This window comes from Rhinolophus sinicus, chromosome 1 (assembly GCF_057876585.1).
Source record: "Rhinolophus sinicus isolate RSI-liver-muscle chromosome 1, RSI-T2T, whole genome shotgun sequence".
NCBI classification, from domain to species: Eukaryota; Metazoa; Chordata; class Mammalia; order Chiroptera; family Rhinolophidae; genus Rhinolophus; species Rhinolophus sinicus.
Window position 1 is genome coordinate 14242513 of NC_142501.1, and position 14778 is coordinate 14257290.

A 14778-nucleotide genomic window follows, 5' to 3' on the forward strand; every position below is an offset into this window, starting at 1 on the left:
GGTTGTGACACCACAAGCTGTCCACTGACAGAAGACTGAGAAGGAACATGAGCCTGGAAACAGTTCACAATTTTTAAGTGTCCAATGCATTCCACACACGGGGTTTTTAAGGTTTTTAGAAAAGATGAGTGAATTCACCCTAGTAAGTGAATTACTAGGTATGCACGTTTATTGTCAATTAACATTTCTCAATTTAGCAATAGTAAGTACTGGTCCTACTGTACCAGATACTTTTTGTTTTTATGTTGTGGGATTTTTACTTTGAGGTAAGAAACTATAGATCACGGCATGTACCAGATACTTCTAAAGATACATTTTTTTTAGTCGCCGTAGTGATCTTAAAGTTGATTTGGGATTGCCCATATTATTATACAAATATGGAACTGGGGCTCAGAATCCCAGTGATTTCATTTAAGAAATATTGCTAGTACGTGATCCGGTCAGGACGCAAGCCGAGGTCTCACGTCTCCAAGTCCACTGCAGTTGTCATGTTACGTGCGGCTTCCTCTTCCGTGACAGGTACAAAAATGCCGGAGTTCCAGAATTCCTTCTACTGCATCGGCAGCATGAGGATGCCAGGATGTTTATTGTACAAATGACCTGTGGTTACTTATAAGTTTAGGAGCAAAGACAAATGTTTTCACCCGTGTAGACAAGTTGACGCAGCCTCTTTTTTATTTTCTTTTTTGGGGAGAAGACGGAGAACTGGCTCATTACCTCTTAAGGTCTGCTGTTCAAATGTGGTGGAAAATATTTGCTACCTGATAGGCATGCAGAGCCCTGGAGGGAGAAGCCTGTCTGGTTTGACCTTCACATAATCCTCTGCATCCTTTATGTTTCAGTTTAGACATCATTTATTTCAGGAAGCTTTCCTCTAATGCTTCCCCCACACACACACACACACACTCAGATCTCAGTCCGTTTGCCTGTGCCGGCTCCCATGGTTCTTACCACATCTCGGATCTGTCACCGTGTTTGGCATTTTCTGGGTTTCGCGTCTTCCTTCTCTATTAAGCCTTACTCCCCGAGAACAAGGACTGTGCTTTATAAACTAAGTCCCCAGTTAAGCTAGTGACTAGAACCCTAGGAGGTGCTCAAAACATACCTCTGAAATGAATTACAGAAGAAATCACTTCTGAATGAGGACACGTGGCTGAAGTCCAGACAGGGTCCCCATGGGTTTGTTGGACAATGTCAAGGGCAGTTTGCATATGGCCAAGCGGTGGGTCCTGGCAGCCCTGATTCCATGACCTCATGCTGGCTGTGTACACATTTGGCTTTCATGTTTAGCATGAAGCATTCTTTCAACACATCGAGACACGAAGGAAATGCATCCCATAGACCTTGCTGGCATGGGACACACAGCCTTCATTGGTTCTGATGTTCTAGAGCAGGGGTGTCAAAACTGCGGCCCACGGGCCAACTGCAGCCCGCAATCCATTGTTAATTGTCCCGCAGCAAATTCCAAAAATATATTAAGTTTACTTAAATAAACCAGGTGAGGCAATACGTACTTCACCTCAAGTGAGTGGCCCGGCTGTTTGTATATTTTATCGCATATGGCCCTTGGTGAAAAACGTTGAAAAACGTTTGGACACCCCTGTTCTAGAGGAAGACCCTTTTGCCGACAGAGCAGTGGGAATCACTTGCCAGCACGATGACACTGGAAAAGTCTTTTTCGCACCTCAGCTCCTGTATCTATCGAAAGGCCACTATAATCACGAGCCTGACTCCTTTCTAAGGAGGTTGTACGTCAAGAGAGACAAGGAATACTGAAGCTCAGGGATGCGGAAGCTGAGAGGGAACTCCGTGAGATTTGTGACATGGTTGCTCATGAATTTTTATGTTCGTTTTGGATTCAGATTCTTGGTTGAATCGGGGAATCGAGAGTAGTATATTTAGTAAACTTTCTGGGGTTCTGAAGAGGGAACCAGGATGAGTATGGGCTTTGTCGAGTTTGCAAAGACAGAGGTAGTTACGTAGCAGAGTGCCATTGGGCCAGTTCTGCTGGAAGGAATGGACTGATGAAAGGGAAAAAAGATTCAGATGGACCTGGCATAAGAACTGTGTGGTGTATTCTTTAGACCAGCTGAGATACTGGAGGCCTTTGAGCCTGTGAAGTGACCTGACAAACCAGTGGTTTAGGTGGGTTTTTCTGAAACAGAATCGGTTGTGGTCGCTCCCTTGCTCAGAACCTCCTTCACTAGCGCCCGGTTCTCTTCAGTACGACTTACCAACTAGTGTGGCACTCATGGGTGACAGATGTGCCAAAATAGTGATCCCTTCAGCCAGGGGGGCACCTGAATGGGACTTGGGGCATCTGGAACCCCTGGATCAGCCCTTCCAGCCACAGCAGCTTCCTCCTTAGCCCCCAATAAGTTGTAAGCATATCATCTTCTGTTTAGGAAGTGGCATGAAAATGGCTGGAAAGCATCTCTTTTGCATAGATATAAAGCCCTTCAACATCCGTTCCCTGCTCACTTGGTCACACTCGCATCCTGGCATTTGCCCCAAAGTATTCCATTTAAGCCATCTAGCCGTCACGCACTGTGGTTCCTGCATAGCCCACTGCCTTCCAGTGCATAGCTCCACTGACGTAGTCCCCACCCTGCCTTCGGCCATATTTCCACAGACGTCCCCACCTTGTCTGCCTGACCTATGCCCCTCTGTGTTCCTTTAATAACCAGGGCACATCCTCAGTGTCTGCACTCCTCTCATTGAATCGCCATGGTTTGCATGTCTCCCACAGGCGGGCCTGGCAACAACTCTGTGTTATACATGCAGGAAGTACATGCTAAATTTATACATGAAATAAAACCCATGAGATTAGAAAACGTAGGGAAGAAACACGCGCACAAGTCTGTTTCACTTAGTTTGTGCACAATAGGTGCTCAGTGAACAACTGTTGAATGAATGAGTAAAAGAAGAGACGCAAAAGCTGTTTTCATGGAGAATCCCTGAGACGTGGTGATGGCTTGAATGCACGAGAGAAGGGAGATGGAGTGATTCTAGATGTTTCAAGACAAGTAGTGCCATCAACACAGCAGTCCTCATGCAGCGTTGGAAGCTGTACCTTGGGATTAGGGTGTTTATTACAGCATTGTTTATAACAGCAGAAACAGAGGAAACAGCGAAACATCCCTTGGGAGGGGGATGCAGAAGTAAATTGTGGTATATTTACATGATGAGTAAAGTGCTTACAGTAAATAAACTAGATATTGACATCTTAAAATGGTTAAAACCTAAAGACATAACATTGGGTGAAAAGGTAAGTTAGAATAGAAAATACATACTACAAAACTCTAAAAACACCAAATATTGTTTATTAATATATGCATGGGGAATAAAAGTATGAAAGTGCGCATGGAAACGGAACCCAACCTCCTCAGGATAGAGATTACCCTGGGGGACTGGAAGACTAGAAAGAAATAGAGGAGCTTTTGATTTGTCTGTAATGTTTCATTATTAACAGCAAATGTGGCACTATATTAGCATTTATTAAATCGAGGTGGTGTGGATTTGTTATTAGTTTCTGTACTTTTAGGCTGGTTTGAAATAGTTCATCCTTTTAAAATTAAATTAAAATCACAAAAGAAAAGGCTGGATCACTGGCAGAGTGATTTCTGTATTTAGTCTTCTGTTCTGGACACCCCCCTCTTTTCAACTAGCCTGGCAAACAGAGTGGAATTACATCTGCCACTTAGAACTCACCAAGTCTTAACACGATTTAAAAGCACCAATTCTCAGTTCAGTCTCCAGAGATGAATAGATCTACCTTTGACCTCTTTGGAGGCTTCCAAATGTTCATTAATATCTTTCACCATTGTTTACAGCTTCTATTACCCATCCTTTCCTAAGTATTGGAGCATCTATCCAACCTAACTGGAATTAGTTTCTGCAATAAGATTTAATGAAATTCTCTTTCACTTGTTTAACTGGAATCTATTTGCTTGACTCCGTCACTATATTCTCTTTGCTTGTAACTTTGTAAATTTTTCTTTCCATTCCCACCAGAAGAAGCCATCAGATAATATGCTTGTGGTGAATTGCACTATTCCCAAAATTGCTTTCCTGTTTGGGGAGCAATTTTTGTGTGCTGAAGCTAGCTTCCACTGACGTAGGAGGGCCAACTATACACATTTCCTCCCAGTTGGTGTTCAGTGCCATCATATTGGTAGCTTGAAATCAGCCATGATGGGTGTATTTACACCATGGAAATGGGCAAGTGTTACAAATCCAGCTTTTGTTTTTGTTTTTTGCTTGGAGAGCTGGTGGTTAAACATTCACCAGCCTCCTGCGAGGGGGTATGACAGTTTTCTGAATTGTACAGGGCAAACATACATGCAAAAACCAAAAAGGAGAAAGTCTGTGGCCTGCGTCACCGAGCCCCAAAGAGGCATTGCTGGGCCTTACATCTGCGTGGTGTAGTCAGAGAACCTCTGGCTTTGGAGTCAGGCAGATCTGAGTTTGAGTCTAGTATAGCTAGTCTTGTACTGTGAATTGGTAAGTTCTGACTTAGCCCCTCAGTGTCCCCACCTATTGAATAAGGATGACAAAATATAGTTTGTACACATCTTGTGAGTGTTAAGTGAAATAATATGTGCAAAAAACCTAACAGAACAAAGGAGATAAGCAATAAGTATAATTGGCCTTTCTGACTTACAAGTTCAGATCTCTGTATTATCCCATTCTTCTCATAACCATGTGTGTGTGTGTGTGTGTGTGTGAGTATATGTATATACATATATATGTATATACAGTATTTCCCCCAAAACAAGACCTAGCCAGACCATCAGCTCTAATGCATCTTTTGTAGCAAAAATTAATATAAGACCCAGTCTTATTTTAATATAATATAAGACCGGGTCTAATATAATATAATATAATTAATACAATATAATACCGGGTCTTATATTAATTTTGGCTCTAAAAGACATATCAGAGCTGATGGTCCGGCCAGGTCTTATTTTGGGGGAAACACGGTGTGTGTGTGTGTGTGTGTGTGTGTGTGTGTGTGTGTAACTTTTTTTAAAATTTCAACTCTAACTGACCAAACACCTTTCACTAAATGGTGAAATGGTGAATATACTTTTTCTCCAAATATGTGCCACTAGAATAAGTAAAACGTCTCTGTGTTAACATTTATGTGTGATTTGGGGAATCAGTTTCTTTCCAGCAATCTTAGAAATATGTATATACTAGGTATCAACTAAGATCATTTTTCAACTACCTGGCTTTTTCTCCCTTGACTGGAACGTTCCGCTGAGCAAAGCATCCTGAGGAGGATGGATCTGGGAGCCCATGGGTGCGACAATTCCATCCACCAAATTAATTGCAGTGGCCTCCAGGGAAATTCTCTTGGCTTCCAAATGCTGTGCTCTGTGCTTTCTCTACTTGCTCCAACTGACCTGGTGGAAGACAGCTGCTTGTGAGCCATTTAGCTAAGCCAGAATGCACTTTCCTTGTTAGACTTCTATTAGTTCATTTTTTTTTTAGCCTGAGTAATACATTTAGTTGTTTTAGCATGTTGAAAAAGGCAAAAGGGTATACAATGGCAGTTTCCCTGGCTACACAATTCCCCATTCATCCAAGTCACTCCCCATAAAAACGAACACCAACAAAAACAAAGAAGGTGGAGAGGAAGAGGAAACAACCTCTTCTTATCAATTTTTCATGACACCGAAGGCTTTCGGAGCTCATCTTCGAGATCCCACATCAGTACTGCCTTCACCATAGTTTACGTATGTGTTGATCTACGTAAAGAAGAGTCTCAAAACCAGGAACACGAAAATGCGCTCCTATTGCTTGTCAGTAAGTATGGAGCAAATTAGCAAGACTCACCCAGAATAAAGTCTCAGAGGAGCTGCTTTTTGTCTATAAAGATAAATGGCATGTATTGTACAAATACCATCCATCAGCTAAACCTAGGTAGGTTATCATATCTCTGGGGGAAAACATAGCAGAAAACCTCATATGCATATGGAATGTCCTGAGTTTCAGGTGCAATGCTAGGCTTTCTTTAAAATTATTGTGATAAAACATACATCACATAGGTACACCATTTTAACCATTGTTAAAAGCATACAGTTCAGTGGCATTAAGTATATTCACATGGCTGTGCAACCATCACCACTATCCATCTCCAGAAAATGCTAGACTGCTTTGTCCATCTCATTTAGTCCTTGCACCAGCCTTTGACGTCTGCATGAATGTTCTCCATACAATGAGGTGTTGCCGAGATATTGTTTAAAGTCTCATAATGAGTAACTGGCAGAGCCTGGAATCGAAGCCAGGTGTGTTAATCTCCAACACAGGTGGACAGGTGAGCCTGGCTCTGTCTTACTGTTGGTTTTTTCATCCTCCCTCCTATGCTGTTGCCCAGGGGTGATCTTGCTGCTTCTGGATAAGCTGCGGAAGATGAAGTGGGAGCAGATGTGGAGGCTGACTGCAGAGAGGGAGCTGATGGGCATGCTTTCCACGTCCTTGGCTGACCAGGTAAGTGGCCAGGTTAGAAGATACGGTTATTCCTGAGTACCCTGGTTCTGTTCCTCAAAGAAACTTGAAAGTAGCTGAGCCTGCATTATTTTTCTGCCCATTGTGTGACTATACACTTGGATAGCTCTGCTTTATTCAGCCAGTCTAAGCCAATAGCTCAACTTACCAGTTTATTTCCTTCGTTCATTCATTTGTTCATTCAGCAGACTTTCACGGCACAAAGTGTATGCCAGGGACTGTGCTCAGAAATAGGATTACAGAGATAAGGATGCAATCCTTGGCCTCCGAGAGCTCATAGTTGATGGAGGCAAACATAAGGAAATGATCACTTGATGTGTTATGAGGAGGTCGCCATCTTCATCTCAGGGTGGAGAACACCCTGCCTGCCTGCCCCCTGCGACTCCAGAATGCCACAGCATATCTCCCAGACAAGGTTTCATTTGTCTTTCTGGCAATAAAGTCTAACTTTTAAAGCAAAGCCTTTTGCTTAGACCTGATCCTTAAGGGAAATGCATTTAAATAGAAGGGACAAATCGCCTGGCTGGAGGAACCAGTTTTTAAGCCAAGCAATCTGAAAAAGTCCATAAACTCCACCAAACTATTAACATAGAATCATAAAAACCCTGTTTCTCATTTTTGCTAGGAAATGCGGGGGCCCGAGCCTTTGATCCTGGATGTACCAGGCTCACATGTTTAGACTTTGAGTTTCCTATGGTGTAAATGGCCATCGTGAGATGTAACGGTGATTTCTCTGGCTTGTCTGCTTTTTATCCTTTCCTATTCATCCAAGAAGCAGGCTCCCTCTCTGTGTTTCTGTTCAGTGTTCAATTGTCTGAGTCGTTGATTTCTTGCAAAGTTTTCTAACGCAGAGGAAACAAGAAAATCTTCGGGGTTACTTTACTATTTTTTTGTTTTAGCATTGTTATTATGCAGTATTTCCCAAGTAGCCAGAAACTAATTTCCTGTTTCAAACATGAGCTATGGTATAATGAATGAGTTAAAAATTACCCTGGTAGCTGTTTTAAACCTGAGGGGAAATTCGTCCTCCATCATCATATTTTCAGTCAGGTCACAATGACTTGAGTATGTCCCCAAAAGCTAGAATCGGATGTCCATGCCCCATGAGGATAGTTTATTCAGCCATCTCCTGCTGCGGAGGCCCATGACTCACCTCCTGGCACCTCCTGTCAGCAGCTAGTTAATAAGTACGGCCTGGTGAGGGAGCTCGGAGAAGAGCTCGAGAGAGGTAAAGCCCCTTTAGCAGAAGCCCAGGTTGGCTTGGGAAATGGCGGTGCCTACCCAGGAACCATGGCCCACAGGAAGCGAAGGCACATCCATCATTGAGTCCGCCGAAAGCCCCAGGAAGAGCTGCTGAAACAGGATCTATAATTTGTCTCAGCCCCAGAATGAGCAGAGCAAATTGTCATCCATCGTGCAGTTTCCTCTCCAGGAGGCTCAGGATGAATAACGCGGGGCTCCTCGATGAGGTGGGAAGAGGGGCGGAAAAGTGACTTCATTTATTATACGCCGGCTCCGATGGGAAAGACACTCCCTTATCAGCCCCACATACACATGCCATGTGGCACGTAATGAGGCCAGCAGGACCCATGAGCTCCAAGGCAGCATGGGGCATTCCCCCGTCTCTATCCAAACATTATTCCTTGGTTCCTAGAGATAAAAGGCAAGGGAAGTGCCCCATGGTGGAAACCAGCCTGTGTTCTGGGCAGGAGGCACATGAGGAATCCTCTCCTGCACAGGTGATACAGCACCTAGAGAGCCAGAGTCATCAGCGGAGCTCACCTGACCGTTTTGACTGTGTCTCTGGCTTTTATCCCCCAGGATATTTTCAACGCCGTCATCAAACAGAACCCCTTCCTCGTGTATCAGCTCCCCTGCTTCTGGAACGTGCAGCTGTCGGACCACACCCGCTCTGAGCAGTGCTACAGAGACGTGTCTGATCTAAAGGTACAGTAGGGACGTGTCCCCGGAGGGGAGTGAGGTGCCCTGCCACGGCAGAGGGAAGCTGGATTGGGGCGCACCCTTCAGGGGGATGAATGTCTCTGAGCTTTGTGTGCAGTGTGGTGAGAGCGATAAGGGTGCAGAGAGCAGAAAGAATGTGCTTTCCTTCTTTTTTTTTCCCCTCCTCTTGTTTGGGCTTTCTGAAAAGCATACGGCCTCCCAGCATAAGAACCCGCTTGTGTGGTTATTCTTGCCACCTGCTGCCAGCTGTTTTGGTTCATGTCAGCTCCCAAAATCCAGTCGTATAATTCAAACAAACATTTATTGAGGGCCTACTCTGTGCCGGATGCTGCAGATATGGATATGAATAACGTACTTCCTACTTTCAAGTCATTCAATGACTTAGAAGAAGGAAAAGTGGAAAAAAAAAAAAAAGACAGGTACTAGGATAGGTGTGTGTGGGGGTGGGGGTGGATGCAGCATAAATGTCTCATTCTACCTCGGGAGAAAGGACATAACAGAAAAGCCTTCCTCACTGGTCTCTAGGTACCAAACAGTGGTGGACCCAGCAGTAGAAAGACCGAGAAGACAGGGTGTATCTACTGCCACAGACCATGGTGCATAACAAACTGTGCTAATAGTGGTGGCAATCAACAAGCATTTATTTAGTTGATGAGTCTATGGGTTGGCTGGATGGTTGTCTGATTTTCACGGGTTTAACCAAGGGTCTCTGGTCAGCTTCAGATAGGATGGCTGGTGGCTGAGGCAACTTGGCTGTCCTCCAGGGTCTCCTGTAGCCCATCAGTAGGCCTGTCCAGCTTATTCTCATGGCAAAGCAGAGATTTGGAAGAGGAAGGCTAGTGCATGCAAGGAAACTTTGGGTCCTTATTGCTAGCGTTCTGTTGGCCAAAGTAGCCGTATGGCTGAGCCCAGAGTTAAGAGGTGTGTCAGAATTCGCTACCTACACTAGGAGGAGTGAAGAAGTGACCTCAGCTATTAAATGACAGATCAAGGATTTGAACCCAGGCCTGTCTGACACCAGCTGTGTTTGCTGCTCCAACTGTATCAAAGAGGAAGTAGATACATGCATTCATAGGGAGTCTATTTCATTTAAAATTTATGTTCATTGCCCATGTGACACTATAGTAATGAGAATTGCAAGTGTAAAAAGGAAAACAGGAGTGCAAACCTTGCTTTCCTAGTAAGTCAGTCTTTTCTGATTGGTTTCTGGTCCATGCCCATCCACATGTGCATATTTTATCTTATTTGGAGTCCTAATGCATATGGGATTGTGTGCTCTTCCATTACTTACCATTTCTGTTACCTTAGTTCCCAAATTTTCACAAATACAGACTGTGTTGTCATGAACAGCTTAAATAAAATGCAAACCTTCCCAGCAAGGAAATCACAGCCAAAAAGAAAGAACTTTTTTTTTTTAATGCACTTAAAGTTTACTGCAAAATATTAGAAACTACTTAAAACAGAAGTACCTGTGTCATTCATTCTTTCAATCCGCATGTATGAAATTCCTTTACTATGTCATGTACTTGTTAGACGTAAAGAAAACAGATGAAATACACAGGAATGTGTCTAAGAATATCATGAATTAGAAGTTTAAAGGGGAGGAAAATAAAACCAGCCCTGTAGAGAACACCTTAAAATGCTGGATAAAATTTTTTATTTTAATGTTTTGAAAGCATAGTTGATCAGTCCATGTAGTAAATAAGTAAAGGCCAAGAAGAATGATAAAGTGTGAATTGAAAGAATAAACCAAAAGCAGTTAGATGTGGCATTTGCTACTGGGGCCATTTGCTTCTCCTCGGTGGCTGGGAGCTTGGTTTAAAGGTAGGTGACTGTATTTTATTGTTCAAATGAGGGAATGCTGCCATGAGTTACACTGAAATAATAGGCCTAAACCACAGTCAGGCAAACCACATGTATAACTGTTCTATCGAAAGGTTGTGCATGGGAACTTAGGATCCTACAGGAAGAAGGACAACTAGAGGACCCTGGCATCAAGTCAGGAGGACATTCGTTAGGAATAAGGCATGTGAGTCCAGATTCAGGAAGGCATGTTGAACAAACAAACTAGAAACATGTGGGAAGTCCAAATAACAATTTCCAAATAATAGTAATAATGTATAATTTGTAGGTTTAAAAAGGTTATACCTAAAATATCAGACAGTGACATCACATAAGAAGGGAAGTGATTACTATTAAAGTATTCTGAGATCATTGTTTTGTTGTGGGGGGCAAGATATTAACTTTAGCTCCTAAGATAGATAGGCATGCTAATATTTCAAGGTAAGCTCTAAAATAATTTTTTTAAAGGGTGCATAATTTACAAGTCCATGATGAGTGGGATGGTGAATGGAATAAGAAAAACCGAAACAACCAAAATAGCTCAATCGTTTAAAAAAAGAAAGAAAAAGCAAGAAAAAAGTGAAAACAGAAAAAGTGGGGGAAAGTAGAAATCAAGCAATCAAGATGGTAGAAATAAGTTTAAGTATATCAATTATCAAATAAACTAATTTTGGGAATGAAAAGACAAATTGTCAGATTGTATAGGAAACAATGCCCAACATATGCTATTTACAAGAGACGTAACTAACACTTTAGCCCTGTATTATAAATTGAAACAGTGCATATTTTACAATCTAAGGCTTGGATGTAATTGGTCAAAAATTGAGAAGTGGATGACTTTCTGGAGAAAGTATTCCGGTTTTACCTTCAGTGGGCAAATGACAACAGATTGAAGCAATGCCTGTGTCCTCATAATAAATGACATTTCTTGACTAGACATTTAAGAAAGAGTCATAAAAACTAGTAAGATAATTCTTTTCCAACCCGCTTATTCCAGTTCAGGGTTGTGGATGGCAGGAACCTCTCCCGATAGTTCAGGGCGTCAGGCAGGAACCAACCCTGGACACGAGAGACTTCTAAAGTCTCAAATCTTATTTTCATATCAAAAAATAAAAACAGCAAACTTCCACAAAAATCAGTGCAACTGAAAATTCTGGCAGGCTTAAAAAGGAAGGAAATTCTGACACATGCCGTAATGTGGACACACCTTGAAGACGTGCTAAGTGAAATAAGCCAGTCACAAAAGGACAGGTATTGTATGACCCCACTTATATGAGATACCTAAAATAGTCAAATTCACCGAGATTGGAAGTGGAACAGTGTTTACCAGGGGCCGGGGTCGGGGAGAAGGTGGAGTTAGGGGTACAGCATTTCAGCATAGAGTGATAAAAAAAGTTCTGGAGGTGGACAGTGATGATGGTTGCATAACAACGTGAATATACTTAGTGTCACTCACTTGAACTACACACTTAAAAATGGTTAAAATGGTAAATTTTATGTATATTTTACCTCAGTAAAAAAAAAATGCAAGCAGGGAAGGGAGACATGGCAGGTCATGTATCTTGTGAAATTGATTGTTCTTGGGAGGTTTAGTATGAGATTCGTTAAAGAAACCAGGCAGGTCTTCTTGTGCCAGGATATTGGGCACGATATCTGAGAGTCTCAAAATTGGCAGCCACAGGAAAGTAAAGAAAAGGCATCATAAATGAGAGGAGACTCTTCATTTGTGAACTTTCAGCTTCAACATCTTATAGATGCCAACAGAGCTAGGTCTCCAAGTGCAAATGTGTCACGTCTGCCCACCACAGACATACCTACACATTCACATGCCTGTGTTGGTATTTATTGAGTGGTTACTATGTACCAGGCACTGTTAGGGCCCTAGTGGTGCTGTGGGAAACAGAACCAAGCCGTTGGTCATGGAGAGCTTACGTGTTGGTGCAGCAATGGCTACACCACATTGGCATTTCTTAGTAGTCGCTTAATTATTGTCACTTCAATCCTATAAAACAAAATAATTTGTGACCTTTGGCAACCTATTGTGTAAGTAGAGGAATTTCTGCTTCAACAAAGCCATGAAGTAGAGTCATGGTTTATCAAGTAGATAAACCTAAAAAGAATCCGGAAATCGTTTTACCTACTCATATCTTCTAGCAAAATCTTACACAGAACCCTAAAATATAGCCAATATGTTAAAGGGGAGCTGCCTTGGAGGTGGGGAGAGGGTCAAGGGGTGAGGGGGCGAGATTGGGGGATCCAAACCCCACCCTCTGGGTCATATCAGGGCCTGGACGTTGCCGTGGAGCCCGAAGGCCTAGTCCAACAAGACAGCATTTCTGTAGGTCCCCCCAGGCCAGCCTGCCCCTCAGATTCCAGGTAGAGGTTCATCTTTGTCATTTCCTTACCTTTCTTCTCTTCTTCCTCCCCTTTTTCATTTTGTTTCGTCCATCATGTTCAACATTTATGAAGGACGTCCTACTTTCTAGTTATTATGTTCCTTCCTGAGACTATCATAAGCTCTGGGGAATGTAGTAAGTTCTCACTTCACATTGTCCATGGGATCTTGGAAACCGTGACTTGAAGCAAAACAACGTGTAACAAAACGAATCTTACCATAGGCTAATTGACGCAAATAGAAGTTCCTAGGTCATAATCCTGGACATAAGAACATCACCAAACTTCTAAATAATATTAAACATTGAAATAAATGTGAGCTATACAGACATTTAAGAAAGCTTCCTACAAACAAGCAAGATAATTCTTTTCCAACCTGCTTATTCCCGTGCAGGGTTGTGGATGGCAGGAACCTCTCCCGACAGCTCAGGGCGCCAGGCAGGAACCCACGCTGGACAGAACGCCCTTCCATCACAGGAACACACATACACACACACACACAACTATTTAGTTACACTTCCAAATACATGGCAAATACAAATGGCACAAAAACACACTTGGTAATAAACACAGCTCCCTCGCGGTGAGCATAGCGTTCACTATGTATAGGAGCAGACATGTTCCCACTTCCTACTAGAGAGTAGCTCACTGGCCTGGGGCTTCTGGCCGTGGGCATCAGCAGAGAACTTTGTGCTAAGTATAGGTCAGGTAAGAGAATGTCGAAGGGGAGAAATGGTTTCATTGAGGTTTCATTGCTTAGGCTCCTCTTGGAGCCAAGGAACCCTGTAAATTCCCCTGACATTGCTACCGGCTGAAGGACTTGAGTAAATCACTTAACCTCTCCCATGCTCAGTTACATCCTCCATAAAATGGAGGCCGTCATTCTGGGCCCCCTTCTCAGCCAGGCCCCCTGAGTGCTCTGAAGAAATGCACTTGACTTTACCTCAGTCTTTTGTGCTTCAAAGACCTTCATTTTTTGCCTTCCGTCCTAAAGCTGGATGACTCTGCCCTCCCTGGCTGAGTCTTAAAAAGGGCCATTGTTTACTCTCTTCACCAGGAGCACAGACTCTTAGGGGACCAGCAACGGGGCTGTTTGCTGGTTTAGAGAAGGGGAAATGGGCGAGAGTCTATAAAACTGTGTTCTAGGCCTTGCGTCTTCAATAGACTGTTAGAGAAGCAAGCCCTGGCCAGACCAGAGGGTCCAGTCCTCAGGTCTGTAAGACTTACTAGAGCCCCAGAGCTGAGTAAACCAAGGTTCCTGCCCTCAGCAAGGCAGTGCGTAAACAGAAATTCCAATGCAGACTGCTCAGTGTTGTGACATAAGGAAGTAAAGGGGCTGAGAGAGCCGGAGGAAGACCCCTGGCTGGGGACACGACGCAGTCTGTGTCCAGGAGGGATTTCTGTAGGACATCTGAGCTGAATCTTGACGTCCAAACTCGTCTCCGGCCCTCACCGCACTCCTCAGCCCCCAAACACCCTTGCCCCCATCTCCCCAGACCTGTGGAAACCATGACTCCTCCCCTGCTTGTGCCCCTGGAGAGTGGAAAGGAGTGGAGACCCACATACATGCAAGTTGGAAACAGTAAACTGGGTCCTGGTAGGCAAGCAGCGGGCACCACGCCATTGCTCCAAACTCGTCTTCCCAGGATGCACATGCCTCCCTGGGGTTGACAGGAAATACATCTCAGAGGAAGTGAGCTGTGACCAGCCCCCAAAGGATGAGATGAGGTTTTCCAGGCAGGTTGGATGAGAATTGTGTTCCAACCGTGGCCTCACTTAATCTTACAAAAGTCTCACAAGGTGAATATTATTGGGTCTGTTTTATACATCAGAAAATTAAGGATCGTATGCAATAAGTCAAGTACTTGCCCAGAGTCACAAAGCTACATGCGACAGCAATGAAGTTCAAACTCACATCAATTTGACTCAAAGTCCAGAGTTCTTTGCTCTGACCCCGGGCTGAGGTACTACCTGAATATGTTTTCCCAGGAAAACATTTCACGTGAGACAATGGTTCTATAGGATTATTCTATCTGCGCCCTCTTTAGGTTCATTGGGTTTTTGAAG

At 43.4% G+C, this 14778-nt stretch overlaps 1 protein-coding gene across 4 annotated transcripts in view; it reads left to right on the plus strand.

Moving 5' to 3' along the window:
- LARGE1 (LARGE xylosyl- and glucuronyltransferase 1) overlaps positions 1-14778 on the plus strand; it is a 489591-nt gene that overhangs the window by 412920 nt on the left and 61893 nt on the right. For all 4 annotated transcript variants that reach the window (XM_019728420.3, XM_019728419.3, XM_019728416.3 and 1 more), the window contains exons 8-9: positions 6383-6495; positions 8335-8460. In XM_019728420.3, the coding sequence (XP_019583979.1) occupies positions 6383-6495; positions 8335-8460 (239 nt within the window). The remainder of the gene's footprint in view (positions 1-6382; positions 6496-8334; positions 8461-14778) is intronic.